The 27,449-nt window shown below is 45.3% G+C and overlaps 1 protein-coding gene and 1 pseudogene across 4 annotated transcripts; both read left to right on the plus strand.

The window, feature by feature from the left end:
- The first annotated feature begins 969 nt into the window (after positions 1–969).
- Positions 970–17,866, plus strand: RABL2B (RAB, member of RAS oncogene family like 2B). 3 transcript variants are annotated; one of them, XM_079936660.1, is made up of 9 exons: positions 970–1,042; positions 2,721–2,882; positions 10,056–10,085; positions 11,257–11,336; positions 11,977–12,056; positions 14,220–14,331; positions 14,642–14,769; positions 15,170–15,253; positions 15,438–17,866. In XM_079936660.1, the coding sequence occupies exons 2-9, from the start codon at positions 2,776–2,778 to the stop codon at positions 15,516–15,518; spliced, it is 702 nt and encodes a 233-aa protein (XP_079792786.1). In that variant the 5' UTR covers positions 970–1,042; positions 2,721–2,775; the 3' UTR covers positions 15,519–17,866. The 3 variants fall into 3 exon arrangements, with proteins under 3 accessions (XP_079792786.1, XP_079792787.1, XP_079792788.1); XM_079936661.1 differs by having other exon boundaries at positions 14,672–14,769; XM_079936662.1 differs by having other exon boundaries at positions 14,675–14,769.
- On the plus strand, positions 16,717–22,429 carry LOC307193917 (glucose 1,6-bisphosphate synthase-like; annotated as a pseudogene). Its single transcript has 2 exons — positions 16,717–16,729; positions 20,834–22,429. The product of its transcript is annotated as a glucose 1,6-bisphosphate synthase-like (transcript).
- The last annotated feature ends 5,020 nt before the right edge of the window (positions 22,430–27,449 follow it).

The following is a 27,449-nucleotide window of genomic DNA, read 5'->3' on the forward strand; positions in this document are numbered from 1 at the left end:
AGCCGGCATCTCACTGCCGAGCTGTGTGGAGGGAGAACTAGGTTCCCTGATAAACCTGGCTCAGTCGTGGCTGTCGCAATTCTCGGTTAACAACAATGGAGTAGAAAAATATGCTCATGGGACTTCCCTGGTGGCGCAGTGGTTAAGAGTCCGCCTGCCAATGCAGGGGATACAGTTTCCATCCCTGGTCCGGGAAGATCCCACATGCCGCAGAGCAACTAAGCCCGTGCGCCACAACTACTGAGCCTGCGCTCTAGAACCCGCGAGCCACAGCTACTGAGCCCTCGTGCCACAACTACTCAAGCCCGTGTGCCTAGAGCCCGTGCTCCGCAACGAGAAGCCACTGCAATGAGAAGCCCGCGCACCGCAACGAAGAGTAGCCCCCTCTCGCTGCAACTAGAGAAAGCCCGCGCGCAGCAACAAAGACCAAAAATAAATAAACTTTTTTTTTAAAAAAAGAAAGAAAAATATGCTCAGAATCGCCCCAAGAGAGAATTACAAACTTTAGAAATCACCTAGTCTTCTGCCTCCCACACATGAGGCCCCACCCCCCCCCCCACTTTCCCCAGCGCTGCTCTGCGCCCCTTCCATCACCCCCAAAGAAGCCCCGCACTCGGGCACCAACGCCCACACAAGACTCCGGCCCCACACCTATGGTCCACCCACCGCACCTGAGCACCCCGCCCCACACGCCACAGGCCCCGCCCCCACGCCTCAGGAACGCTTCCCCAGTCGTTCCCCCCGCGGCCGCCCAGTCACTCCCCAAGGCCTACAGCCGCTTGAACCCTGGCTCAGCCCCGGGGCCAAAGCCCACCCCAGACTCCGGCTATTGGAAGCCCCAGGCCGGCCCGGTCCGGGTACTCATTGACCGGCAGTACTCTCGCCCGGCACTGGACTAGCCAGCCAGCCCCCGGCGAGGTCCTTCAGGCCTTTGGCCGGGCAGCCCGCCTAGGGTCCTTGCGCGGTTGCGTAGCATCTGCGAGGACGCGGGCAGCGCTGGAAGCTGAGTGAACCGCGGTTGGGACCCGGGCTGACTCGCGGGGTCCGAGACAGGGCAGGGTCCGGGACGGGGCGGGATCCGAGGGGGACTCGGGGCCCTGAGGGCGGCTGGCCGTGGGCGGACCGACCTGCGGCGCTCCTGGTCTCCAGCCCTCGCCCGGGAACGGCCGAGAAGACGAAGTCGCGCGGGTGGCGGCCTCGCATGTGGGAACCGCCCCTCCAAGGCCGTCCTCGGGCCCTTGGCCAGTGCGGGGAAGAACGGGACAGTGGGTTCTGGCAACGGTAGGGGGAGGGGGGGCGAAGGCAGCCCAGCCTGGCTGCGGGGGTAAAGTGGTTCTCAGACCTGTTTGGTGCCCGAAAACTACTTGAGTGAAAGAGGACTTATCCACTGGGTGGCGAGGACATCGACACCCATTGAAGGTCTTTGAGAACGGGTTTGGCCGCGTTTGGCTTCCGAACAGGTCGCTCCAGCTTCAGGGTGGAGGTAGAAGGGACAGCCCCTCATTATGCTTATCAGGCATCTGCCACTTCCCAGTCACTGCTTTTGAGGCTGAGGGTACCTCGGTAAAGAAGGCTGAGTCCCTACCTGAGCAGAAACAGTAGCATTGCAGTTAGGGAAACTCAGGGGTCCTGTCGGTATTTTCCACCCTTGTGTGCACGTCTGTCATAGCTCTTGCCACAGTAGACTGCCATCGTGTCTCCTATCCGGGTGCAAGATGTACCCGTGATGAACCCTCAGTAAGTGCGAGCACTGATGCTGCGTTGTCGTTGCATCATTTTTGTGTGCCGAGTTAACTCAGAGTGTGGACTACGGCACATTCCCAGTAATGTTCGTGAAGTTATATTTGGGCTTAAGGACATGAGGGTAGTGGAATAGAGCTAGAGGTTGTTACGCCTCGATGTTGGCGTCGGGTGGCTGGTGATGTATTGTGCAGACAGGGAACGTGAGGAGCGACTTCGGGGTGGGCAGGGCTTAGGTTTCACAGGTTATTTTTGCCTGTGTGGAATAGTTCGCTGTTCAGAATCTGGTAGGCAGTTGCATACCTGAGTCTGGCACTGAGGGAAGCGATCTCTGTGGAGATACAGATCTGGCATCATCAGCATGTAGGAGATACCTAAAACCAGTGGAGGTTGGAATAACCCTAGAGAAGAGGGTCTGGGGAATGCCTAGTTGAGAGAGGAGAGGGCAGCTACTGATGGCAGTATGATGGAAAATGAAGTGGAAGTGAGAAGCATGAGGTAGAGGATCAGGAATACAGGTTAGGGTTCTTTGGCTGTGTGATCTGTCATTCAGTGATGAGAATTCAGGCTTACAGAGCCCTCTTTGTCAGACAGTGTCTCAACTCAATCATGTGATGTGGGCACTGAGTTTTGTCCCTGCTTTACAAGTGAGAAAACGCTTGTAGGTAAAACTTGCAAAGCTTCAACATGGCTTTAGAATAGTCTCTCCAGGTGGGAGTGGGAGTTGTGGTTCTGAGCATAGCTGAAGTAAAGAGATGACATAGGGTAAACCACTCTCAGAAGATCTGGGTGGGGACAAGATTACAGCCCCATGATTCAGCAAGTGCTAGCCAGGTGGGTGGTGAATAGAGAAGGATGTAAGTGTTTCCTTGGGCCCCTCTCTTGTCAGCTCATTGTCTCCCCTGTCCAGGAAGAGGAAGTGGATTTGGTGGAGGGGACTTCTCATCTCTTTAACAACAGCCTCTTCTTGATCTTCCCAGACGGTGACAAGACCCCCCTCCCCTGAGCTGATCCCCTTTCTACAGCCAGGAGCCAATGGCCGGGGACAGAGCCAAACCCTGTGAGCTGGACCAAGAGAAATACGATGCCGATGACAATGTGAAAATCATCTGCCTGGGGGACAGCGCTGTGGGCAAGTCCAAGTATGTTGGGAGATTAGGGAAGAAATGCCAGGCCCAGAGTGGGTCTAGGTTGTTAGAAAAATCCTCCAGAGGCATAGAGGAGCATGGCTTCTATGGGAGTGGTGAGAGAGTAGTCTTGGCTGGAGCCCAGGTCTGCATGGGGGAACAAGGGAGCGTCACATCAGCAGCTGTGTGTGTTTGGGGAGGAGGGCGTCCCCAGGGGCAAGTCACAGGACTGAGGAAATTGAGCTTTATCCATGAGTCCTGGCAGAAAGTATGGGACCGGTCACCCTAGAGACTACTGAAGCAGTCCTGGTGAGGTGAGAGCTGGGGTATTCCTGTGTGTGGTATGGGGCTGAGAGACTGCAAGATGCAGACAGTGGGAATGGGGAGAGGAAAGTGTGAGAAGTGTGACTGGCACAACCAGCGACAGGTCGAAGAAAGGTGGTGAAGATACTGTCTTGAAAGAACTCAGAGTTGAGAAGAGTGGATAGAAATGATGCCTGACTATAATCAGCGTAAAGATTTTTTTTTTCTTAAAAGATTTAATTTTTATTTATTTTGGGCTGTGTTGGCTCTTGGTTGCTGCGAGCGGGCTTTCTCTAGTTGCAGTGAGCGGGGGCTTCTCTGTTGAGGTGAGTGGGCTTCTCACTGTGGTGGCCTCTCTTGTTGCAGAGCGTGGGCTTTAGGCGCGCGGGCTTCAGTAGTTGTGGCACACGGGCTCAGTAGTTGTGGCTCGTGGGCTGTAGAGCACAGGCTCAGTAGTTGTGGCGCATGGGCTTAGTTGCTCTGCGGCATGTGGGATCTTCCTGGACCAGGAATGGAACCCGTGTCCCCTGCATTGGGAGACAGATTCCCATCCACTGCGCCACCAGGGAAGTCCCAGGGTAAAGATTGACACACTCTTTTAACTGACTTCAGTGCCTCTGTGCACAGGCGTGGAGCTTCCCCTGAAGGGAGGCTCTGCAGTGCTGGCAGCTTGTCTCCACAGGGTGTGAGCCTGTTTCTCAGCTGTCTTGGACCAGTGGGGCACACATCCATTTCTGCCTTCGCAGGATGAGGGTAAACTTGCCCCTAACCAGATGCCTAGTTTAGTCTTATACCCAGGTGCCCCAGTTCCACCTTGGTTTCCACTTTTATCTGTTATTAACATATCCTTAGACCCAGGTAGCTGTCAGTAATTCCCTAGGGGCTTTGCTGATTGGGGCAGAGGTCACTAACTTTTCTCAACCTCAAGTCTGTTTATTTTAAAAGGTGCCCTGGGAAAAGCAAAGCAGGAACTTGTGGCGGGAATCCTAAACTCAGGTCCTCATCTAAATGTCCAGACTTTAGGTGTGAGCAGGATTGTCATGCTGTAAAATGTCTAGGAAGCAACTCACAATAACTGTTTTCTCATCACAGTGCTCTGGCTAGAACTGCCAGTACTGTGTTGAATAGAAGTGGCAAAAGTAGGCATCTTCTTGTTTCTCATTATAAGGGAAAGCTTTCAGTCTTTTGCAATTGAGTATTAACTGTGGGGTTTTCATATATGGCCTTTATCCTAGAGGTAATTACCTTCTATTCCTAGTTTTTGTCATGAGATGGTGTTGGTTTTTGTCAAATGCTTTTTCTGCATTTGTTGAGATGAATATGTAGGATTTTTCCTTTGTTCTATTAATATGATATGTTTGATTAATTTTTTTAAGTTGAACCATCCTTATACTCTGAGAATAAATCTCCCTTGGTCCTTTTGATGGTGTATAATCCTTTTAATATGATTTGCTTTGCCAGTGGATTTTTTTGAGGATTTTTACAACTAAATTCATGAGGAGTATTGGCCTGTAGGTTTCTTTTCTAGTAGTGTCATTGTCTGACTTTGGAATCAGGGTACCACTGGCCTCATAGAAAGAATTATGGAGTGTTCCCTCCTCCTCAATTTTTGGGAAGAGTTTGAGAAGGATTGGTGTTTGTTCATGAAATGGTTGGTAGAATTCACCAGTGAAGCCATCCAGTCCCGGACTTTTCCTTATGGGAGATTTTTGAATACTGATATAATCTCCTTACTTGGTATAGGTCTACTCAGATTTTCTATTTCGTCTTGAGTCTGTTTGGTACTTTGTGTGTTTCTAGGAATTTGTGCACTTCATCTCAGTTATCCAGCTTGTTCGTTCATCGTATTCTCTTGTAATTCTTTTTGTTTCTGTAAAATTGATGTTACTGTCCCCAGTTTCAGTTCTGATTTTGATCATTTGTGTCCTCTCTTTTTTCTTAGTCTAGCTAAGGTTTGTTGATTTTGTTGATCTTTTCAGAGAACTAATTTCTGGTTACACTGATTTTTGTCTGTTGTCTTTCTATTCTGTATTTTGTTTATCTCCACTCTAATCTTTATTATTTCCTTCCTTCTGCTAACTTTGAGTTTAGTTTGCTCTTTCATGTCTACTACCTAAAGATGTACAGTTATGTTATTGATTTAATTTGACTAAATCTTCCCTATTTGATTTAATTTCCACCTTTTTGTGAAATTTCTTGTTTTTCTTCTGTTATTAATTTCTAGTTTCATTCCATTTTATTTGAAAAGATACTTTGTATGATCTAAGTCTTTTAAATTTTATTATGACTTTTTTTTGTGGCCTAACTCATGTTCACTTGAGAAGAATATGTATACTACTATTGTTGGGTGGAGTATTCTGTGTATGTCTGTTAGGTCTAATTGGTGGTTAGACCTAGTTAGTGTGGTTCAAGTCCTCTGTTTCATTGTTCTACTCATTATTGGAAGTGGGGTATTGAAATCTCAATATATTATTGTGCAACTCTCTATTTCTCCTTTTAGTTGTGTCAGTGTTAGCTTCATATATTTTGGGACTCTGTTGTGTGGTGCATATATGTTTATAACTTTTATATCTTTTTGATAGATTGAACTTTTTATCAATATATAATGTCCTTCTTTGTCTCTTGTAACATTTGTCACTTAAAAGTTTATTTTGTCTGACTGTAGTATAGTCACCCCATTTCTCTCTTGAATACTGTTTGCATGCAATATCTTTATCATCCTTTTGTTTTCCAACTTCTTTGTGACCTTGTATCTAAAGCAAGTGTCTTACAGTTAGGACATGCCTGGATCATGTTTTTTTAATATACACTCCCAATCTCTCACTTTTAGTTGGAGAGTTTTATCTATTCTCATTTGCAACAACAATAATTAAAGCTATTACTGATAAAGAAGGATTTACTTCTGCCATTTAGCTATTTGTTTTATGTCTCCAGTTTTTTTTCCTCAAGTACTCCATTACTTTTTCTTTTTTTAAATTTTTTGTAGTGTACTATTTTGAGTCCCTTCTTGTCTTGTATAATTTTTTTAGTTGTTTATTAATGGTTGCCTTGAAGATTATAATTAATATCTAAAATTTAGAGCAGCCTATTTGAATACCAGTTTAGTTATAATAGTATACCAACACTTTGCTCCTATATATTTCTATCCCTCCCCTTGATATTGTTTTGTCACAAATTACAACTTTATACATTGTGATCATTAACATAGATTTACAATTATAGTTTTAGATATTTGTCTTTTAAATCATGGGAAAAAAGAGGAGTTACAAACCAAAAATATGAGAATACTGGTTTTGGGGTTTTTTTTTTTTTTTTGGCTGCGTTGGGTCTTTGTTGCTGCGCACAGGCTTTCTTCTAATTTCTGCAAATGGGGGCTACTCTTCGTTTTGGTGCACGGGCTTCTCATCACGGTGGCTTCTCTTGTTGCAGAGCACGGGCTCTAGGTGCGTGGGCCTCAGTAATTGTGATACACAGGCTCAGTAGTTGTGGCTCTTGGGCTCTAGAGCACAGGCTCAGTAGTTGTGGCACACAGGCTCAGTTGCTCTGCAGCATGTGGGATCTTCCTGGACCAGGGTTCGAACCCATGTCCCCTGCATTGGCAGGTGGATTCTTAACCAGTGCGCCACCAGGGAAGCCCAAGAATACTGGTTATTATCTTTACCTGTGTAGCTACCTTTACTGAAGATCTTTATTTCTTCATACAGCTTCAAGTTACTGTCTAGTGTCCTTTCATTTCAACCTAAAGGACTTATTGTACCATTTCTTATAGGACAGATATACTGGTAATAAGTCACATCAGCTTATGTTTATCTGGGAATGTCTTAATTTCTCCCTCATTCTTGAAGGATAGTTTGCTGAACATAGAATTCTTTTTTGACAATTTTTTTTTTAGGACTTTAAATATATCATTCCACTGCCTTCTGATCTCAGTGGTGTCTGATGAGAAGCTAGCTGTTTATCTTATTGAAGATTTTGTCTTTGAGTTTTGACATTTTGCCTATAATGTGGATCTCTGTGAGTTTATCCTGTTTGGAGTTTGTTGAGCTTCCTGGGTGTGTACATTCATGTCTTGCATCAGGTTTGGGAAGTTTTTAGCCATTATTTCTTCAACTAGTCTCTCTGCCCCCACCCCTCTTCTATTGATGATGCATGTGTTAGGATGATTTATGTTGTCTGATAGGCTCCTTAGGCAGTGGTCATTTTTACTCATTTTTCTTTCTGCTTCTTAGACTGGATAATTCCAGTTGCCTTATCTTCAAGTTTGCTGATCCTTTCTTCTGCCTTCTCAAATATGCTGTTGAAACTGTCTAGGGAGTTTTTCATTTAAATTATTGTACTTTTCAGCTCCAGAATATCCATTTGGTTTCTTTTCATAATTTCTATCTCTTTATTAATACTCTCATTCTGTTTATATGTTGCTTTCTAATTTCCTTTAGTTCTTTGTCCATGGTTTTCTTTAGTTTTTTGAGCATATTTAAGATCATTGATTTAACTTCTTTGACTGGTAATTCCAGGGTCTGGATTTCTTCAGGTATTGTTTCTGTTAAATTCTTTTTATCATGAGAATAGGCTATACCTTCCTGTTTCGTTGTATGCTTTGTAATTTTCTGGTCGTTAATTAGACATTCTGAGTATTTTGATGTGGTGACTTTGGAACTCAGATATTCCACTCCTCGGGTATAGCTGATTTCTGCTTGTTTAGAGCTGGAGTATCCACTTGTAACTTTCCCATATACTATTTTTGCAAAGTGTATATTCCTTCTTGTGTGTGGTCACTGATATTTCTATTCCGTTATCTGTGATCATACAGTGACCTGATAAAGATTTCCTTAAATATTTGACTCCAAAAGGGGAAAGAAACAAAGAGGTATTCCTATCCCTTTAAATTTCCAATAGATGCCAGCAGGGGAAGACTCTGAAGCCTAAGAGAGCTGAGATCCGGCTCCTCGGCCAAACTTCTTGAGGAAAGTATCTCTACTGGAGCCAGACATTTGGAACACGGGTCACTGCCTAGCTGCAGTGGGCCTGAGGAGTGGGTGACCATTGCTGGTTTGTGCGTGTTGTTCTTTTGCACAAGACCAGCACTCTCCTTTTATCCAGCACTCTACTGGTCATTGTGTCCAGTCACGTTCCAGAGTTCTGAAATAGTTGATTCTGATCATTTTTTCCAGTTATTGGTTGTTTCAGTTGAGGGAGTGACCCATAGAACTTCATACTCCATCCACCATTTTAAGTAATGTCCTCAAGTAATGTTCATTTTTTTGCTACATAGATATCCATTTGTTTCCACACCATTCCTTGATAAAACAATCCTTTACCCTGTTGAATTGCAGTAATGCTTTTGTTCTAAATCCAGTGACCATACACGTGGCTATATATATTTTAAGTGTGTGTTTACTGCCTGTCTTCACCCACTAGACTGTAAGCTCCATGAAGACAGGAATTTTCCTCTGTTTTGTTAAATGTTATATCATGGCACCTAGCATAGTATCTGGCAAATGGCAAGCACTCAGTAATTATTTTAAATTTTTTTGTACTAAAATATGTTTGTCCATTCTTCTGCTGAAGAACAGTTATGAAATTACAATTTTTATGGTATTAGACACAATATTGCAGTGAATATTTTTATGCCTATCATCTTGGGCACACAGTCTATTAGACTTGGGGTGAAATTGCCCAGTTTTAGGATTAGCTCAAACTTTGACTTATCCCAGTTGCTCTCCAAAGTAGTAGTATATTAAGTTCGCACTCCTACCAGCACAGTACAAGAGTTTCCACAAAATGTGCAACATTTGGTATCATACGACTTTTTCAACTTTGCTAATCTGAAGGATGTGTGTGCTATTTCATTTTATTTTAATTTGCATGAAAATCATTAATTTACATTAAAATCATTCAAGATTGAGCATCTTTTCATATGTTTTTTAGCCATTCTTCTGAATTGCCTGTTCATATTCTTAGGACCCAGGTTGTGTGTGTGTTCTCTTATTCACATATCAGAGCTGTTCATAATCTCTGTATATTAATTCTTTGTCAGTGATTGGCATTGCACGTAGCTTCTCCCAGTCTGTGTTTTGTTTTGTTTTGTTTATTTCTTAACTTTTCATTTTGAAATAACAGATTTACAGGATGTTGCAAAGAGAATACAGAGAGGGCCTGTGTACCCTTCACCCAGTTTCCCCAGTGGTTATATCTTACATAACTGTAGTACAAGATCAAATCAGGAAACTGGCATTAGTTCAATGCATATGTATAATTCTGTGTCATTTTGTCACATGGGTAGATTTGTGTAAGCATCACTGGACTCAAGATCCAAAACTATTCCATCACTGCAGAGGCCTCGGTCCTGCTGTCCATTTATAGTCACACCCACCCCACTTCACCTCCTACCACCCCTATTAACCCCTGTAGCCACTAATATTCTCCATCTCTATAATTGTGTCATCTTGGCAACATTGTATAAAAGGCATTATACAACGTGTGACCTTTTTCACTCAGCATAATACCCTTAAGATTTGTTCAAATTGTTGGGTATATCAGTAATCTTTTCCTTGCTATTGCTGAGTAGTAGTCCATATTATAGATGTACCACAGTTTGTTTATTCCCTAAAAGGAGGAAACTGGGGTCCCTGCCCACAGGGAAAGCATCTGTGGGTGCTGGGTCAGCGTTATAGCCGAAGGGTGTCAGGAACTTAAGGGGAGTCAGAAAGAGGGTGGGTGGGTGGTTCCTGGGCATTGTCCTTGAAAGGAAACTGTGTAGCTGTGGAAGGAGTGGGAGGGGGGAAGCCACAGCTGGCTTCCAAGTTTTCAACCCTTGGGTGGTGCAACAGGGGCAGGCAGGAGCGTTGAGGGATGCACCTGACCACTTGCACATTCTCCTTACAGACTTATGGAGAGATTTCTCATGGATGGATTGTATCCTTCAAGTTTTGAAATGCTCCTTGTTCCTGTGGCCCTTTCCACCCTCAGGCCAGCTCAGCCCCACTGCCCACCCCTTTGCTCCAGCGGTCCAGGGAGGAGGGATAAGTGAGTAAGTTCGCAGGTTTCATTTCATGCTGGCTTCTCACCAGCTGACCCACGTGGCATCACATGTAGTTGGTGCTGCATATTTTCAAGCTTACTCACATCTGGATCTGCTTTCTATTAGGAAAGCAGTGGAATGGCTAACAGTAAGTACCTCGTCAAATGCCTGGACTCAAACCCCGCCTCTTCCTTCTTAGTAGCTCTGGCGCTGGGCAAGTCACTTAACATCTCTGACCTCAGAGCTTGGGCTCTCTAATGTTTAAACATTCTCTGGTATGAGTCAACTTTGTAAAATAGGAAGCGCCAGCCCCACCCTCCTTCCGTGAATCGTTGCATTGTGCAGGTTTGGAATGAGACAATTGGGATGGTTTTTAAAAGCTTCCCAAGTGAGTCCGTTGAGAACTGGGGGTGAGAAGAACCCCAGAGCCCCCTGCTCCCTGCCCGGGGCCCCAGCCCCCCCGTGGTAGACTCTAAGTGTATCTTACTTCACCTTCTACCAAGTTCTCCTTTGCACCCACCCACCTGCATCATCCCAGCTCCGATGGTTAAACCACACAGCATCTTGCAGCTTCAGGAAATGTTATTCCCCAAGCTTTTTGATAGGGTTGCAAAAAGCAAACTACAGTTCATAAACAGTTTGTCAGCTGTCTGGCTTATGAAGACTTTTTTTCCCTGGAACTGTCATGTTGCTTCTTATGGCTGGGTTTCCTCTCTGGCCTGCAAGAGCCCCATCCATGGGGAGCTGGGGCATCCCCGCAGTCTCATTGGCCAACTACGTGATGCTGTTTCAGACAGCTGCTCTGTAAAATTCCATTCCATGTTTTCCCTTGGACTTAGGTGGCCAGGACATAATCCCAACCTCTCCCACCCCTCACCTTTCCATGGAGCTTGTGCCTGTGATATTTGAAGTTGATCCTCTGTCTGCAACACTCATTCAATTTAAAATCTAAATAACTTCTTAAAGAAGGAGAGAGAGAGCCCATTCCATCCCCCCAGCAGCCGCCCCCCCAGCACCTTGCTTACGTCTCTTTTCATTCATCTTTGCCCCTTAACCTAAGTGCAGTCAGCCCCGGCAGCTGTCCACACACGCCCTGACCCTGTACAAGCACACGGCCACGGTGGACGGCAAGACCGTCCTTGTGGGTGAGCAGCACAGTGCCGAGCCACACCACCTCTCAGGAGGGAGAAGTAGTGGGGGAGAGAGTCAAGCAGGGGGAAATGAGACCCCAGGCATGGATGAAGGGTGATAGGTACAACCCAGAGAGCCCGGAAGCCAGGGAGGGTGGGAGGAAGCACGCAGGGTTCTGTTCCGGTGCTCTTCAGCCAGTGTAAAGAAACAACAGGGTTGGTCTGAGTGTCATCTGCCACAAAGGGTTTGGCTTTAAATGTGGTCACAACCTTCCCCTTGGCCAGGCCACACGTCCGGCCTGACTGTGCCCACCCTCTGTGATCAGCACACATGGGAATTGGGCCTACTTGTGACCTTGGAGCGTCCTGCATCTTATAGGTGGGGGAAGGAGGTCACTGACCCTCTCCCTCTTGGGGCTCCCTGTCTGTACTCTCCTTCCTCCTGGCCCTGGGTCTCCCTCTCACCCGCCCCCACGCACGCCCAGGTGCGTTACATCCTGACAACACACCCGCGAGCTGTGTGGTCTCCGTTGCTCCCCATCCTCCCACGGGTGCCTGTGTTTCCGAACACAGACACCGCACAGAGATGCTCAGCGTCTGGGGCTCTCTGCCCTTCATCCCCCATCAGGCAGTCAGAGCTGTGTTCACATTGCAGACTTTTGGGACACAGCAGGCCAAGAGCGGTTCCAGAGCATGCACGCCTCCTACTACCACAAGGCCCACGCCTGCATCATGGTATGAAACCAACTGGAGGGCAAAGGCTCTGGGCAAGTCTGGCCTGAGGGGTGAAGGGATGAAGGGCCCAGCAGGACTGAGCCCTCCTCACCAGGGCTGGGTGCTGGAGGGAAGGATTAGCGCAGGCTTCAGAGTGCACGTGCTTCCCAGAGGTTCGGAGTGAGAACACGCCAGAGCCGGCTTCTCTTCCAGGGGTGGGGGGATGTGTGGAGCCACCATTCCAGCGGGAGGAGCAAGTTCAGGGCCTCATCATCAGGCAGAGCATCTAAGAGTCCAACACAGTCCCTCCCTAATGGAGGCCTCCCTCATCCGCTGCTCTCTAGGGGCAGATGCTGGGGCTGAGCAGGCTCTGGTTCCCAGGGAGCTTTCCCCTCCAAAATGGCCCCCTCCTCCGTCTCAGCCTCTCACTTTGCTGTCTAGAGCACAGCCCTCAGAGGTCCAGCCCAGTAGCCAGTGGGTGACAGGTGCCGCAGGAGAGCCTGACACTCAGCTATGGCAAGGGCCACGAATAGAGAGAGGAGCTGTAAGCCTGTGTCCTTTAGGACCTCCTGCCCACAAACTCACTGGCTCCTTTCTCAGGCTCTTCTGTCCCTTAAGCACAAGATCTCTTGAAATTTTCCAAAATTTAATGCTAGTACCTATAATGGGACAAAACAAAAGAGGGTAACAGGGTAAGGCAAATGGGGGCAGACTAGTGCCAGCAGTCGTGACCTCTTGCCTCTGACACATCTCCACTAGCTCCTTTTGGGCCCTCTTCTGAGACCTGGGGTGTTCGTCCTGCCAGCCTCCCTGCATACCTGTATGTGCAGGTGCCTACCACCAGCCCCAGCCTGCTGTAGGGGGCCTTGCCGGTAGAAAGCGCTCAGCCTCTCGTGACCACACGGGGACCTGATAGTCCCAGAGGGAGCTGGGGTTCCACCCTCCACCTTGAAACCCCAAAGGGTATGCTTCTCAGCCTAACCAGCTCCTCAGCTCTCAAAACAAGGAAAGGAAGCTCAGGAAACCAGGCCTGGACAAAGTGTGACTGACAGTCACCATGGCAGGCAGCCATGGGAGGTGTGAAGCAGATTCCGGAAGTTTCATTACAAGCGTATTTTAAAAGAAGTCTTTATTGGGAATTCAAGACAAAGTAGTCATTTATTGAAATTGGGCCTGGAGAGTGCCATAGAAGAGCCTCTCAGGTGGACCTCCTGCTGCCTCAGGTGTGACAGCTGCTGACCAGAGCCCGCTGCCGTGCAGGGGGAATCCCTGGCCCTGGACGTGGTTACTCCCATGAAGGGCTGGGTTGCTTAGAAGCAACATCTGCCATTCCAGCAGGTTACAGGGTTGTGCATCTCAATCCACTGCTGTGCTGGGGCAGTTTGGACATGGGAGTCTCTTCTGGAGGGTGTCTGGGCAACAGAAAGCTGGCCTTTGAGAAGCTCCTGCGAGGGGCTTGAAGGATCCCTGTAGCAGCAACGTGAAGCATCTTAGGGCTTCTGTCCTCCCCGCCCTAGAGCCAGTCACAGTGCTCATGCTTCTTGCGGGCACTTTTCAATAGGTGAAAACTATAAATTATAGAAAGTTAGTAAAATTATGATAAGCTACAGAATAATAAAAGACAAAAGTACTTCTACAAAGTCTAAAATACAAAATTAAAAGTTTATCATTAAAAGTAAATCAAAATAACTGAAAGGAAATTCTAGAAACATTTAAGATTATCATAGAGGAGGTGTTTTGGGTTTTTTTGGCCACACCACGCGTGGCATGTGGGATCTTGGTTCCCCAACCAGGGATGGAGCCCACGCTCCCTGCATTGGAAGTGTGGAGTCTTAACCACTGGACCAGCAGGGAAGTCCCATTATAAGGGAGTTTTTTAAACAAAGTTTAAGCAGTAGTTAGACTACGAAAAAAACAAAAAGCTTACCATTTGTAACGGACTTATCAATAAGTAAAATGATAAAATCCGGTTAAAATAGGTAAATAAGGTGACCGGATGAAGGTTCTAGAGGGTGAGAAGGGTGGGCAAGGCATAGCCCTTGTGGTTAGAGGGGAGGCCGCTCAGAGTGGTGCGTGGTCCGAGTTGCCAAGCCCGTGTTTGCCTGCTTGTGTGTGTGTCACCTGGGGGTGGCATGCAGAGACACTGATGCACTTGGGCTGTCTTCTTTCCTCTGCTAATTGCAGGTATTTGATGTGCAGAGGAAAATCACCTACAAGAACCTGAGCACCTGGTATGCAGAGCTTCGGGAGTTCAGGCCAGAGATTCCATGCATTGTGGTGGCCAATAAAATCGATGGTGAGGCCACCTTACATCTGGGTGCCAGCAATTCATGGGGGACCCACCATCACACGTTTCCTCTTCCTTTCCTGGGCCAGCGAACCGTCAATGGGCCATTCTTTTTCCCGACACACAGCCCTTGGTTTCTTGCCATCACTGCCCTCCCAGTAAGGATCCAAGTGAGGCAACCTGCCTTCTCGAGACACAGATCCCAGTGAAATGAACTCTTTCTAAGACGCGTCCCCTGGTTGTCCCTGCTCATCCCTCTTCCTAGAATGGGGACCTCCAGTGACCCACCCTGCAAAATTCTCTCCCTTTGCCTTTGTAGACAGGCCCATGTCCTACCTTCTCTCTACAGCAGACATAAAGATGACCCAAAAAAGCTTCAGTTTTGCCAGGAAGTTCTCCCTGCCCCTGTACTTTGTCTCAGCTGCTGATGGTACCAACGTTGTGAAGGTAATGGGAGACTGCAGAGACAGTCTCGTAAGGCCGGGGACGGCCTGGTGCTGAAGTCACCAGGGAAGCGCTGGAGAGAAGGGCTGGCTGCAGGGCTGGTGGAGAGGACGGGCACTGTTTTGGGGGCTGTGCTGAGCATGTGGTGACAGGAAGGGGTCGTGTGAGCATTGACAGTAGGGGCGGTGGTGGGTTGGGCTTGGTGAAGAAAAGGTACATTGACCATGCATGGGGTCAGGGTGACAGGGAAAAGGTGAATTGAGGAGTGACCGTGCTGATTTTAGGGTGGAGTACTGTGGGGACATATGATGGGAGCGGGGCCAGTGGGTACAGGGCAGGCAGAGTCCAGGCCACTGGCCCCACGGCCTTGTTTTCCTTCCCGCCACCTTCACCTTACCTCCAGCTCTTCAGCGATGCAATTCGATTAGCTGTGTCCTACAAACAGAACTCCCGGGACTTCATGGATGAGGTTTTGCGGGAGCTTGAGGTAGGTCAGGCCCGGATGTCAGGTGGCGTAGAGGAAGCGGCTTCCCTTCATAGGGGTGCGGAGCATAACCCAACAGACCGACTTTGCAGGCCACACGTGCTCGTCGAGGGCACTGCCCCTAGAGGTGTCAGAGCTACAGTTGGTCAAATGCAAGGCCAGGCCTCACCTGCAACCTTGTTCACAGAGCATCAGCTTGGAGCAGAAGGAGGAGGATATGCTGGGCAAAGAGCCGCGTGGCCACGTCGAGAGCCCATCTCCCTCCTGAGCCACAGAAGGAGGCCTCTCTCCACGGCCGACTTGGGGAGGGGGGGAGTTCAGAATACCCCTCCCTTCTGCAGTCCTTCAGCTCTCACGTGAGACATTCTTCCAGGCCATCCCCTGCTATGCCTCCTACAGAGCCAACCATCCCATTTGCTCCCCCACTGCCATGGCCCGTGAGACCTGACCCGTCACAGTTGTTCCCTCCCCTGTAGTCGGGCAGGGAAGGGGTCCGCACCAGACCCTGGGGCAGAATTAAGGATGGACACTCCAGGTTATGTGGGACGGTGAAGAAAATCGGGCAACATTCTGTGTGTGTCTCTTAAATAAAAGGAAATTTAGGTGTTTTTTTTTCCCCCTCCCAGAACTGACCTCAGGGCCTATTCGTTGCATTTCTACCAAGGGAATGATTTCTAATTCCTGACTGTCCTTTTTCCTCTAGTCTCCCAACGAAACCAACCATGTTAAAAAAATGGTTTTGAACAGAGAGCTGTTCATTCCGTAAGTTTTTCCAGAGTTCTTCTAGGTACAGCCAGTACATTGATGAACAGCGAGGCCAAGATCACAGGCCCAAGTTTGTTGTTAACATCACGTGAAAGCAGGCGACTGCTCTGGCCATACTTAGTAATACACAAACATCGTAGTTGTAAACATCGAGGGTCAATACAGCCACACCACAAGGCACACCTGTTTGCATTGTAAAAAATTGACTTTCGGAAAGCTTCCTTTAGAACCCCTATTTCAACAAGGGAGGATTTCCTTCATTTTTCTTGAGGACTAGTGTGGACATTGTACCTCCTTGGGTGGCAAGGGCTGCTGAGAACTCTCATGGTGCCTTCTCCATTTATCTCCAGGACTTGTGGTTCACTAGGATGCTTTTATGATCATCTTGTACGTCATTTCCATTTTTAAAATTTATTTTTATTTACGTTGAATAGATGTGCATGCTTTGTGGGCATGGATTTCTCTGAGCAAAGAGTCACAAGAGAACGAGCGGATCATCAGCCACGTTAGTAAGGGGAGACTGCCGTGACGTGTCGTGTTATCTCTAGATTGATTGGCACAGAGACCATTTCCGTGGAATTCAGTGTTTTTAAAAGAATGGGTGTTTGTTTGGGAGTCAAGAACAAGCATTTTTACCCTTTAGATTACTGACGCTTACAATTTCAACTTCACAGATTTAACCCGACCAGGAAATTTCAGGAATGCGTTACCCTGGTGAGATGTACTTTTAAAAACAACAAACAACAGAAACAACCCTTTAGTTATTATAAATGATTAATAAGTGTTTTTTAAATATAATGGCTTCACTGAGATACAATTCAAAAACCGTATAATTCACCATCAGTATTGGCTTTACGTAACCATTTTGCATCAGGTTCCCTGGAAGCAAAGCCTGAGAAGGCAACTCTTGTTCAGATGACTCATTGTGGCAGTTTTCTGTCTCTGCTGGGGACCAGCTTCAGTCTCCCCCTTCCTAGGGAAGCTCTGGAGGACAAACTGCCCCACAAGGATGGTCCCACTTTGAGACCAGGGCCCTTTTTGTGCCGGTTGGCCAAGTGTGTGAGGAGGAGGTGGAAGGGGTGACTTGTAGTGTCCAGGGCAAAAGGGCTCCTGTTTTAGCAAGGACAGTTCCCTGGGGAAAGGGCAGCTGTGAGTTTCAACACTCAAAGTAGGTAGGGGATAAGTGCTCAGGCAGGGTGCCAGCAATATCCATGGCCACCTGCCCATACATTGCTCAAATCCACCTGCTTCTTAAAGCAGTATGTCACCCTGACATACAGGAACACCACCCCTGAGTCTTTTTTAAATAATTCATTGAGGTGAAATTACATAACATAAAATTAAAGTACACAATGCAGTGCCATTTAGTACAGTTACAGTGTCGTGCAACTGTCACCTCTATCTAGTTCTAAAACATCTCCATCACTCTGAAGTAAAACCCCTTACTCGTTAGTAGTTTCTCCAACACTCCCTCCCCTCAGCCCCTTTGAAACACTGATCCACGTTCTTTCTGTCTCTATGGATTTATCTACTCTGGATATTTCATATAAATGAAATAAAACGATACGTGACCTTTTGTGTCTTTCACTCAGCATGTTTTCAAGATTCACGCATATATCATGTACTTCCTTCCTCTCTATGGCTGATGTTCCATTGTATTAAATAACTCAAGTTGTCTATCCGTTCATCCGTTGATGGATGTTTGGATCCGTCTTTCAGCTATTGCGAATAGTGCTGCTATGAACATGCTTATACATGTGCTTATACGAGCAGTTTTCAATTCTTCTGGGTGTCAGAGTCTGCTCGGGCTGCTGTAACAAAATACCACTGACTGGGTGGCTTACAACAGATATTTATTTCTCACAGTTCCGGAGGCCGGGAAGTCTAAGGTCAAGGTGCTGGCAAGGTAGGTTTCATCCTGAAGCCTCTTCTCTTGGCTTGTAGGCAGCTGCCATCTCACTGTGTGCCCACATGACCTCTTTGTGTTCAGGTAGAGTCCTCTTAAAAGACTATGTCCTGGGACTTACCTGGTGGCGCAGTGGTTAAGAATCCGCTTGCCTTGCCAGTGCCGGGGCCCAGGTTTGAGCCCGGGCCCAGGAAGATCCCACGTGCCACGGAGCAACTAAGCCCGTGCTCCACAACTACTGAGCCTGTGCTCTAGAGCCTGTGCCCGGCAACGAGAAGCCAACGCAGTGAGAAACCCACGCACCGCAACGAAGAGTAGCCCCCGCTCGCCACACCTAGAGAAAGCCCACGCGCAGCAACAAAGACTCAACGCAGCCAAAAAATAGTTTTTTTAAAAAGACTATATCCTGTGACCCCCATAATGACATCCTAATTAGGGCCCCACGCGTATGACCTCATTTAACCTTAATTACTTCCTGAAGACCATGTCTCCAAATACAATCACATGAGGGTAAGGGCTTCAACATTTAAATTGGGGGGTGTGGGAGGAGGGCATAGCACAGTGATCTAGGAGTGGAATTACAAGATCACATAGTGGGACTTCCCTGGTGGCGCAGTGGTTAAGAATCCTCCTGCCAGTGCAGGGGACACAGATTCCATCCCTGGCCCGGGAAGATCCCGCATGCCACGGAGCAACTAAGCCCATGTGCCACAACTACTGAGCCTGTGCTCTAGAGCCTGCGAGGCACAACTACTGAGCCCACGTGCCACAACCACTGAGCCCGTGTGCCTAGAGCCTGTGCTCTGCAACAAGAGAAGCCACCACAATGAGAAGCCCACGCACCCCAATGCAGAGTAGCCCCCGCTCGCCACAACTAGAGAAAGCCTGCGCGCAGCTTTCAACACAGCCAAAAACAAATAAATTTATTTTTTTTAAAAAAGAAGATCATATAGTAATTTTATGTGTAAACTTTTGAGGAATTGCCAATGTGTTTTCCACAGTGGAACCACCATTTTACACCATTTTACATTGCTGTCCTACAAGCAATGTACAAGAGTTCCAATTTCCCACATCCTTGCTAGCACTTGTTATTTTCCATTTTTAAAGATAAGCCATCTTAGTAGTTATGAAGTGGTACTTCACTGTGGTTTTGAGATACATTTCCCCTTCATTTGTATTATTTATTTGGAGAAACAACTATTCAAGTATTTTGCTTTTTTTTTTTCCCCCGGTACGCGGGCCTCTCACTGTTGTGGCCTCTCCCGTTGCGGAGCACAGGCTCCGGACGCGCAGGCCCAGCGGCCATGGCTCACGGGCCCAGCCGCTCCGCGGCATGTGGGATCTTCCCGGACCGGGGCACGAACCCGTGTCCCCTGCATCGGCAGGCGGACTCTCAACCACTGCACCACCAGGGAAGCCCCTATTTTGCTTATTTTTAAATTGAGTTGTTTGACTTTTTGCTGTTGAGTTATAAGAATTCTTTACATATTCTGGATATTAAATTCTTATTTATGACTTTTACAAATATTTTTCCCATTCTACAGGTTGTATTTACACTTTCTTGATAATGTCCTTAATGAACAAAAGTATTTAATTTTATTTTTGGCCGTGCCTTGTGACTTTCGGGATCTTAGTTCCCCAACCAGGGGTCGAACCCCGGCCCTTGGCAGTGAAAGCACCGAGTCCTAGCCACTGGACATCAAGGGAATTCCCTGAAAAGTATTTAATTTTGATCAAGTCCAATTTATCTTTTTTTTCTTTTATTGCTCATGCTCTTGGTGTCATATCTAAGAACGCATTGCCAAGTCCAAGGTCATGAAGACTTACCCTTATGTTCTCTTTTAAGAGTTTTATGGTTTTAGCTCTTATATGTAAGTCGTTGATCCATTTTGAGTTAATTTTTATATATAGTATAACGTAGGGATCCAGCTTCCTACCTTTGCCTGTGGATATCCCATTGTCCTAGCAATATTTGTCAAGAACACTATTCTTTTCTGTCTGAATGGTCTTACCACCTTTGTCAAAAATCAGTTGGTCATAGTTGTATGAGTTTATTTCTGGACTCTCAATTCTATTCCATTGGTCTAGATGTCTATCCTTATGCCAATACCACACTATTTCAATTACTGTAGCTTTGTAGTACAGTTTTGAACTTGGAAAGTATGAGTCCTTCAACTTCTTTCTAAAGATTGTTTTGACATCTTAACAATATTAAGTCTTCCAATTCATGAACACTGGATGTCTTTCCTTTTTTTTCCCATTTATTTATATCTTTAACTTCTTTCATCAATGTTTGTACTTTTCACGTATGAATCTCTCACTTATTGGTTAAATTTATTTCCAGATTTTTTTTAGATGCTATTTACTTTTTTATTTATCCCTTGCTGTTTATAGAAACAGCTGACTTTTGTGTGTTGATCTTGTACCCTGAAACTTTGCTGAATTCTTTTATTAATTCTAATAGTTTTCCTGCGCATACTTTGGGGTTTTTCTATAAATAGAATCATATCATGTGCATATTGAAAAGGTTTTACTTCTTCCTTTCCAATATGGGTGACTTGTATTTCCTTTTCTTGCCTAACTCCTCTGACTGGAATTTCCAGTACTATGTTGAATTAAATAGTAAAAGCAGCCATCCTTGTTTTGTTCCTGATCTTAGGGGGAACTTTTTCAGTTTTTCACCACTGAATGTGATGTTAGCTATGGATTTTTCATATGGCCTTTATCATGTTGTAGAAGTTCCCTTCTATTCCTGATTTTCCGAGTGCTTTCATTATAAAAGGCTGCTGGATTTTGTCTAATGCTCTTCCTGCATTAGTTGAGATGACTGTGTGGTCTTTCCACCTCACTTCTATCAATGTAATGAATTACATTGATTGATTTTTTATATTGAGCCACCCTTTGCAAACCAGTAAACAATGCCAAAACAAAAGAGCAATTTGAAAATCTGTTACTGAATGGGACAAACAAGGAGGTTCTTTGTTGCTGGATGACTTTTGGAGCTGCAGGACTTGGTTCTGCTCTGGTGGCAGGGTTTTGCTATATTAATGACCTTACAGTAATCCAATCAACACAGAAGATGCACAAATACCTTGAGAGATGTTGAGAAACTTTGTCTTGGGTATGACAGCTGGGGTCAAGTAACTAACAGCTGCAGCATCCAAAGGCTTCCAAACTCACCATTTCAGTCTTGCTGGCTAAAGATGTTTCTGTGTACCTTTTTCCGAAATAAGTTCCTACATCATATGCAGTCCAGGAGCTCAAAGCAGTTGGAGGTGTGGTGATTACTGCCTCTCACAACTGCAAGGAAGAGAACAGACAAAGGGTCTATTGGGAAACTGGTGTTTAGATCACATCTCCTCATGATGAAGAAAGTCCAAAATGCATAGAGGACTGTGTGGAACCCTGGAATGCTTCCTGGAATAATGATTTAGTGAATGCCAGCCTACTGGAGAGAGACTCTCTGCAGGACATTACAGGAGACACATGGAAGATCTGAAAAAGACTGATTTTCACAGGGAATCAAACTCAAAGACCACCTTGAAATTTGTACATATATCTTTTCATGGGGTTGGACATGACTATGTGCAGTTGACTCTGCACGTGTTTGGTTTTAAGCCTCCAATTCCATTACCAGAACAAAAAGATCCTGATCCAGACTTTTATACCATTAACTGCCCAAATATGAAGGAGAGTCTGTGCTGGAAATTTCCCAGAGACTGGCAGAGAAAGAGAACGCTCAGATAGTGCTACCTACAGGTCCCAGTGCAGACCAGCTGGCTGTGGCAGAACTCCAGGAGGATGGTCAATGGAAAGTTTTCACGGGGAATGAGTTGGCAACTTTGTTTAGTGGGGGGGGGGGGGCGGGGGGGTGGATATTTGATTGCCGGAAAAATAAATCAAGAAATTCTGATGTGAATAATGTTTATATGTTAGCCTCAGCAGTCTCTTCCAAAATTTTGTATCCAGTTGCACTTAAAGAAGGATTTTAGGGACTTCCCTCATGGTGCAGTGGTTAAGAATCTGCCTGCCAATGCAGGGGACACAGGTTTGAGCCCTCCTCCAGGAAGATCCCACATGCCATGGAGCAACTAAGCCCGTGTGCCTCAACTACTGACCCTGTGCTCTAGAGCCTACAAGCCACAACTACTGAGCCCACGTACCACAACTACTGAAGCTCACATGCCTAGACCCCGTGTTCTACAATAAGAGAAGCCACCAAAATGAGAAGCCCTCACACCACAACAAAGAGTAACCCCTGCTTGCCACAACTAGAGAAAGCCCGTGTGCAGCAACGAAGACCCAACAGCAGCCGAAAATAAAATACATAAATAGATTATTTTTTTTAAAAAAAGAAGGATTTTTATTTTGAAGAAATATTACCAGACTTTAAATGGCTAGGAAGTAGGATAAAAGACCTGGAAAATGGGAAAGAAGTCATTATTGCATTTAAAAAGTCCATTGCTTTTCTGCGTGGAACTTCAATTTTGAATAAAGATGGGGTGAGTACAGCCATCGTTGTGGCTGAGGTGTTATCTTAACTGGAAACCATAAGCATAACACTGAGCCAGTAACCGATTAAGGTTTGTGAAAAATATGATTATCATATTTCAAAAACTTCATATTTCTTGTGTTTTGATCTGACTACCAACAAATGCATATTTGAAAGTCTTCACAATTTTGATTCTCTGAAAGAATATCCATCATATTGCATACATGGGACATTACCTGTGAATATGACAGCAGCCAGCCTAATAAGAAGTAAATGCTGGACTTCCCTGGTGGTGCAGTGGTTAAGAATCCCCCTGCCAATGCAGCGGACACGGGTTCAAGCCCTGGTCCAGGAAGATTCCACATGCCACTGAGCAACTAAGCCCGTGCGCCGCAACTACTGAGCATGAGCTCTAGAGCCCGTGAACCACAACTACTGAGCCCACGTGACACAACTACTGAAGCTTGCACACCTAGAGCCCGTGCATCACAACAAGAGAAACCACTGCAATGAGGAGCCCGCGCACCACAACGAAGGGTAGCCCCCCACCCCCGCTCGCCGCAACTAGAGAAAGCCCGCATACAGCAACAAAGACCCAGTGCAGCCAAAGATAAATAAATAAATTTATAAAAAAGAAAGAAATCAATGCTGCCTGTGAATAAAAATAACCAAATGATTACATTTGTTAACAAACTCAGGTTCAGCTGTTCACCGCTCAAAAGCCAATAATCGAGAGGCAAGTGTCAGTAGACAGGAAAGATGTTTTAATCAGAAAAGCCGGCAATCTGGGGAGAAGGCAGACTCACATCCCCAGACCAAATCCAAAGATTCTACTCAGCCATGACAGTTTTTAAAGGGAAAAGCGAGAGGGGGGAGAATCTCAGTGAATCATCGAGGCAGGAGGCTGTGTTCCGCATCCTTCCCTATTGCGTGCAGGCTGGCTGACTCTCCCTTCTGACGCCCGTCTTGCCCGTGTGATCTGCCTGCAGGGTGGCTAAGGGAGTTGTTGGGGATAGAGAGCTGGTCATTCTTTACTTAATTCTTTATTCTTAGTTCTTTTTATCTAGGAAAAGAATAAACAGGTTAATTAGGTTATTTCAAGTTTAGAGGGGAACAGAAATGGGCAAAAGAGCTACTTTCACACTTGCTTTTCAAAATGCTGTTTTGCTATTCTTCAGACAAGCAAGACAAAACCAAAGATAAAGTATTATGCAGAGAAGCGCACATCATCCAACCAGAGTGTCGCTGCCTTACTGAAAGAAGAATTGAAGAAATTCATTGAGGCCCTTCAATTAATTAATCAGTTAATCAATAGCTGATCTAAGGAAGGAATGGAAAATTTTACTTGAGCCAATTTGAGTATTATTACCCAGGAGACAGTCTTTCAGGAAGCCCTGAGGACTGTTGGGCCCATTTTTGGTCAAAGAACAGTTATATACATTTTTGAGACAAAGTGTTATATATCAAATGACATATTGATAGTTTACACAATCCAGATCTGCGTGTACAGAGGCAGTAGTGGGTCGTCTTTGCTCCTTACAAGATTAGGAAGGAAGGTTCTCACCTAAGGAGGTCTGGTTAATGCAGATGCACAGAACACACTAAAGGGTCTGAAGAGGCCCAGACCGGGAGAGAGAAATTTTACGTTTAATTGTTTCTTGTCTTGCCACAAAATGTGAATTTTGTTTCATCACTCGATTAAAAATTTTGAGCCCAGTAAAAATGGGCTGACCTGGCACTCTGTTTAGGTGTACACCCGTCTGTCGTTGCTTTCGCTGGCACTTGGGACAGAAAAACCAAGCTGCGCCTGGACCTCGTGTTAGCGTTCTTTATCTCATCCGGCCGAGTGTCTTTTTTCCTTTTATTTTCTTCTGGCTTGGTCAAGTAACTAAACAAGCTGTATAAATTTGAAATGAAATGGTCTGGAGGGAAATTATTCAAACTTTTCATAATCTTGAACAAAACTCATTACATTAGAAGTATCATAGCAACACATTGTTCTTCCTTTAACAAAAACATAACAAAAGTGAGTTTACTAATTAAAGTGTGATTAAGCTTAGTTCCAGTGTCTTGTAATTGTGTATAGCACATTTTATTTATTTATTTGGCTGCGTCGGGTCTTAGTTGCCGCACATGGGATCTTCGTTGCTGGGTGTAAGATCTTCGTTGCTGCACACGGTACCTTTTTAGTTGCGGCATGCAGTCTCTTTTAGTTGCGGCATGCGGGATCTAGTTCCCTGACCAGGGATCAAACCCAGGCCCCTGCATTAGGAGCGTGGAGTCTTAACAAGTGGACCACCAGGGAAGTCCCTATAGCACATTTTTAAAAGAAGCATGTGTTATGTATTTAATTGTAGAGTTAGTTAAGGAAGTTAATCCATTAAATTGGCAAGAAAATGGCACTGTTCCCAGATCACTGTGGAAACGTGTTATTGTTACATCATAGGTATTTATTTACAAATTAGAATATCTGAAGCAGGGCATTTCGCGCTTCCATATGTGGCTTCAGCACCTCTGTTGATACTCTTGGTGCAGTATACGTTTATTGTATATTTTAAAAATCCCGATGTTTACTGAACATAAACCAATAGGGGACGCTCCTGGTGGCTTTGTTCTTGTCGCATTTCTTGGAAACTTCTCAGGGTCTGGTGTGAACTGAAATGATGTTCCTGCATTGCATATGATTTAATCAGTTCGTTTTTAGGCAGCTAGAGAAAAATCTTTTGAACTATTTAGGTGCTTCACCTCTATGTTAAATGGATTTGCTGATTTAAGTAAATAAAAAAATCAGAGCTGAGAAAGGAGCTGGAATTTATTTAGAAGTTTAACTTTTGAATTATATTTTTGTAAGTAGATTTATGCTAATGTTACTAAGAAATAAAACAAACAGATTTTAGGTGTTATGGAACACTAAAACTCCAGTTTATTGTAACATTTTTCTGACCTGAACAAAATTTCTGATCATATAAGAACCATTTATCATTTTTAATGTGGAAAAAAATTTATGGAAGGTCATTTTTGGTTGATTCTGCAGTCTTCTGAAAAAAGACTTAATAGAGAAGTGCTGTTTAATCTTAAAGTATATTCTGTTCTACATAGTTCACAGAATACTTAAACACACGTGGTATAGTTTAAGAGGTAACAATCATAAGGCCTTGAATGTAATCGTACTAAACAAATTACCTATAGGAGATAGCAGTGGTATAAGAGAATTTATTTCCTAACATAATAATAATATAAAGTTTGAACTGATTAGAATGTTCAGTAAATCATGGTTTGGTTTGTTGCAGCTGTCAGCTAACATTTGGTTGAACGCACATAATTTTCAAATTATTATATTGCCACTATTGTTAATTTTTTTCCTTCTTTACTTTCTCATAGCTGTGTCTTGTATGATTTAGGTAATAGACAGCTAGCCAAACGTAAAGCACCACTTTTCTGAATGAGTTTGTTTTCAAAGGTTTTGCACTGAAGAAGAAATATGTAGAATTTTTTATTTGCTTTTAAGAATGTAGATTGTCATTTAGGAAATGGCCTCTATTTTACAAAGTGGTATAATACTGTATATGTGAAAAATATGTATATTTGGCTTGATATCCGTGTTTCAGTGACTGAAGAACAAAGCGGAGCTGAAATGATACAACAGCCCGTTCATCATCACTAAGCCACGTCTTGATGGTTACTCTCTATGAGGAGCATAGTTTTATTTGAGTGCTTTAATATAACGCAAGATTTAAGTCATCTTAATCAAGGTGAAAAGTTAGAAGCTTGGATTCTTATCTCAAAAATTTTGAAATCCAGGGCTTCCCTGGTGGCGCAGTGGTTGAGAGTCCGCCTGCCGATGCAGGGGACGCGGGTTCGTGCCCCGGTCCGGGAAGATCCCACGTGCCGTGGGGTGGCTGGGCCCGTGAGCCATGGCCGCTGAGCCTGCACGTCCGGAGCCTGTGCTCCGCGACGGGAGAGGCCACAACAGTGAGAGGCCCGCGTACCGCAAAAAAAAAAAAAAAAAAAAAAAAAAATTTAAAAATCCAAAATTAAAATGAACAGAAATCTTACAAATTCCCAAAGTATATAGACTGAGGAATCATCTGATTCCAGCCAAGCTCTGGAGTCTGTCCGAGCATGATGTTTAGCATGAGCTTAACATAGTGCTCACCACTTGGCTAACAGGATCAATTCAGTGCCCAGGCCGGCCAGGAGAGACGCAGATGGTAGCCAGCAAGTCCCAGCCTTGGGCTCTGCATTGTTTATCTTTCTCTCCAGGAATAATATCACGGGAATGAATGAATTCTCCTTGATTGCACATATCAAAACTCAATTTTCTAGAGTTTGGGGAAAAAGAAATAATGAGTGGGGCAAGATCAAAGCATATGTTGGAAATTAGCAGTGAAAACAAACAACAGAAAGGTCAGTAAGGCTGCACAGGAAACGCTTCTTGGGAAGGGCAAACCTACTTACCACCCCAAAGTAGGAACAAACTGACTGTGGGCAAGTTGTTGACTTGTGCTTGTCTGTTATTATAGGAGCAGTAATGAGTCAATTGTTTCCCTTTATTAGCAAACACTAAAAAGAGACCTAGTTTTATGAGGTGAGAAAAAGTATCCCTTTCACTAATTCAGTCCCTGCTAGCGTGTTGTGTCTTAGGGGCCTATGGGAACTCGGAAGGTGATACGGCCTACAGATACAGCCTACGCGTCCGAAGCCCTGAATTTTATTTTTTTGAGAATACTTATCATTTGCCTAACGATCCCACAGGGAAAGAGTGAGCATATTCCTCGGATGCCTGGATGCCCTTCGGTATTGGTTCAACGTACTGCTTATCCATTTCTTCCCTGCTCCTCCTGCCCCTGTGGGCAGGGGCTTCTGCTCCAGGATCTGTGAGCCATTTTCAGGGCTAGAGTATCCACAGAGCCATATTCAGGGCTAGAGTAGCCATTTTCAGGGCTAGGGACATGAAGGCCGATCAAAGAGTCTTGCTTCTGGGCTTCCCTGGTGGCGCAGTGGTTGAGAGTCCGCCTGCCGATGCAGGAGACGTG

This window comes from Stenella coeruleoalba, assembly GCF_951394435.1.
Source record: "Stenella coeruleoalba genome assembly, chromosome: 11".
In the NCBI taxonomy this organism is placed as follows: domain Eukaryota; kingdom Metazoa; phylum Chordata; class Mammalia; order Artiodactyla; family Delphinidae; genus Stenella; species Stenella coeruleoalba.

Bases quoted from the DNA above. Each gene is read 5' to 3' on its own strand.
- RABL2B (XM_079936660.1), top strand. From the start codon at position 2,776: ATGGCCGGGGACAGAGCCAAACCCTGTGAGCTGGACCAAGAGAAATAC. The intron at 10,086-11,256 runs GTATCCTTCAAG...ACCTAAGTGCAG, and splicing joins AGATTTCTCATGGATGGATT to TCAGCCCCGGCAGCTGTCCA. The intron at 14,332-14,641 runs GTGAGGCCACCT...TTGCCTTTGTAG, and splicing joins GGTGGCCAATAAAATCGATG to ACAGGCCCATGTCCTACCTT.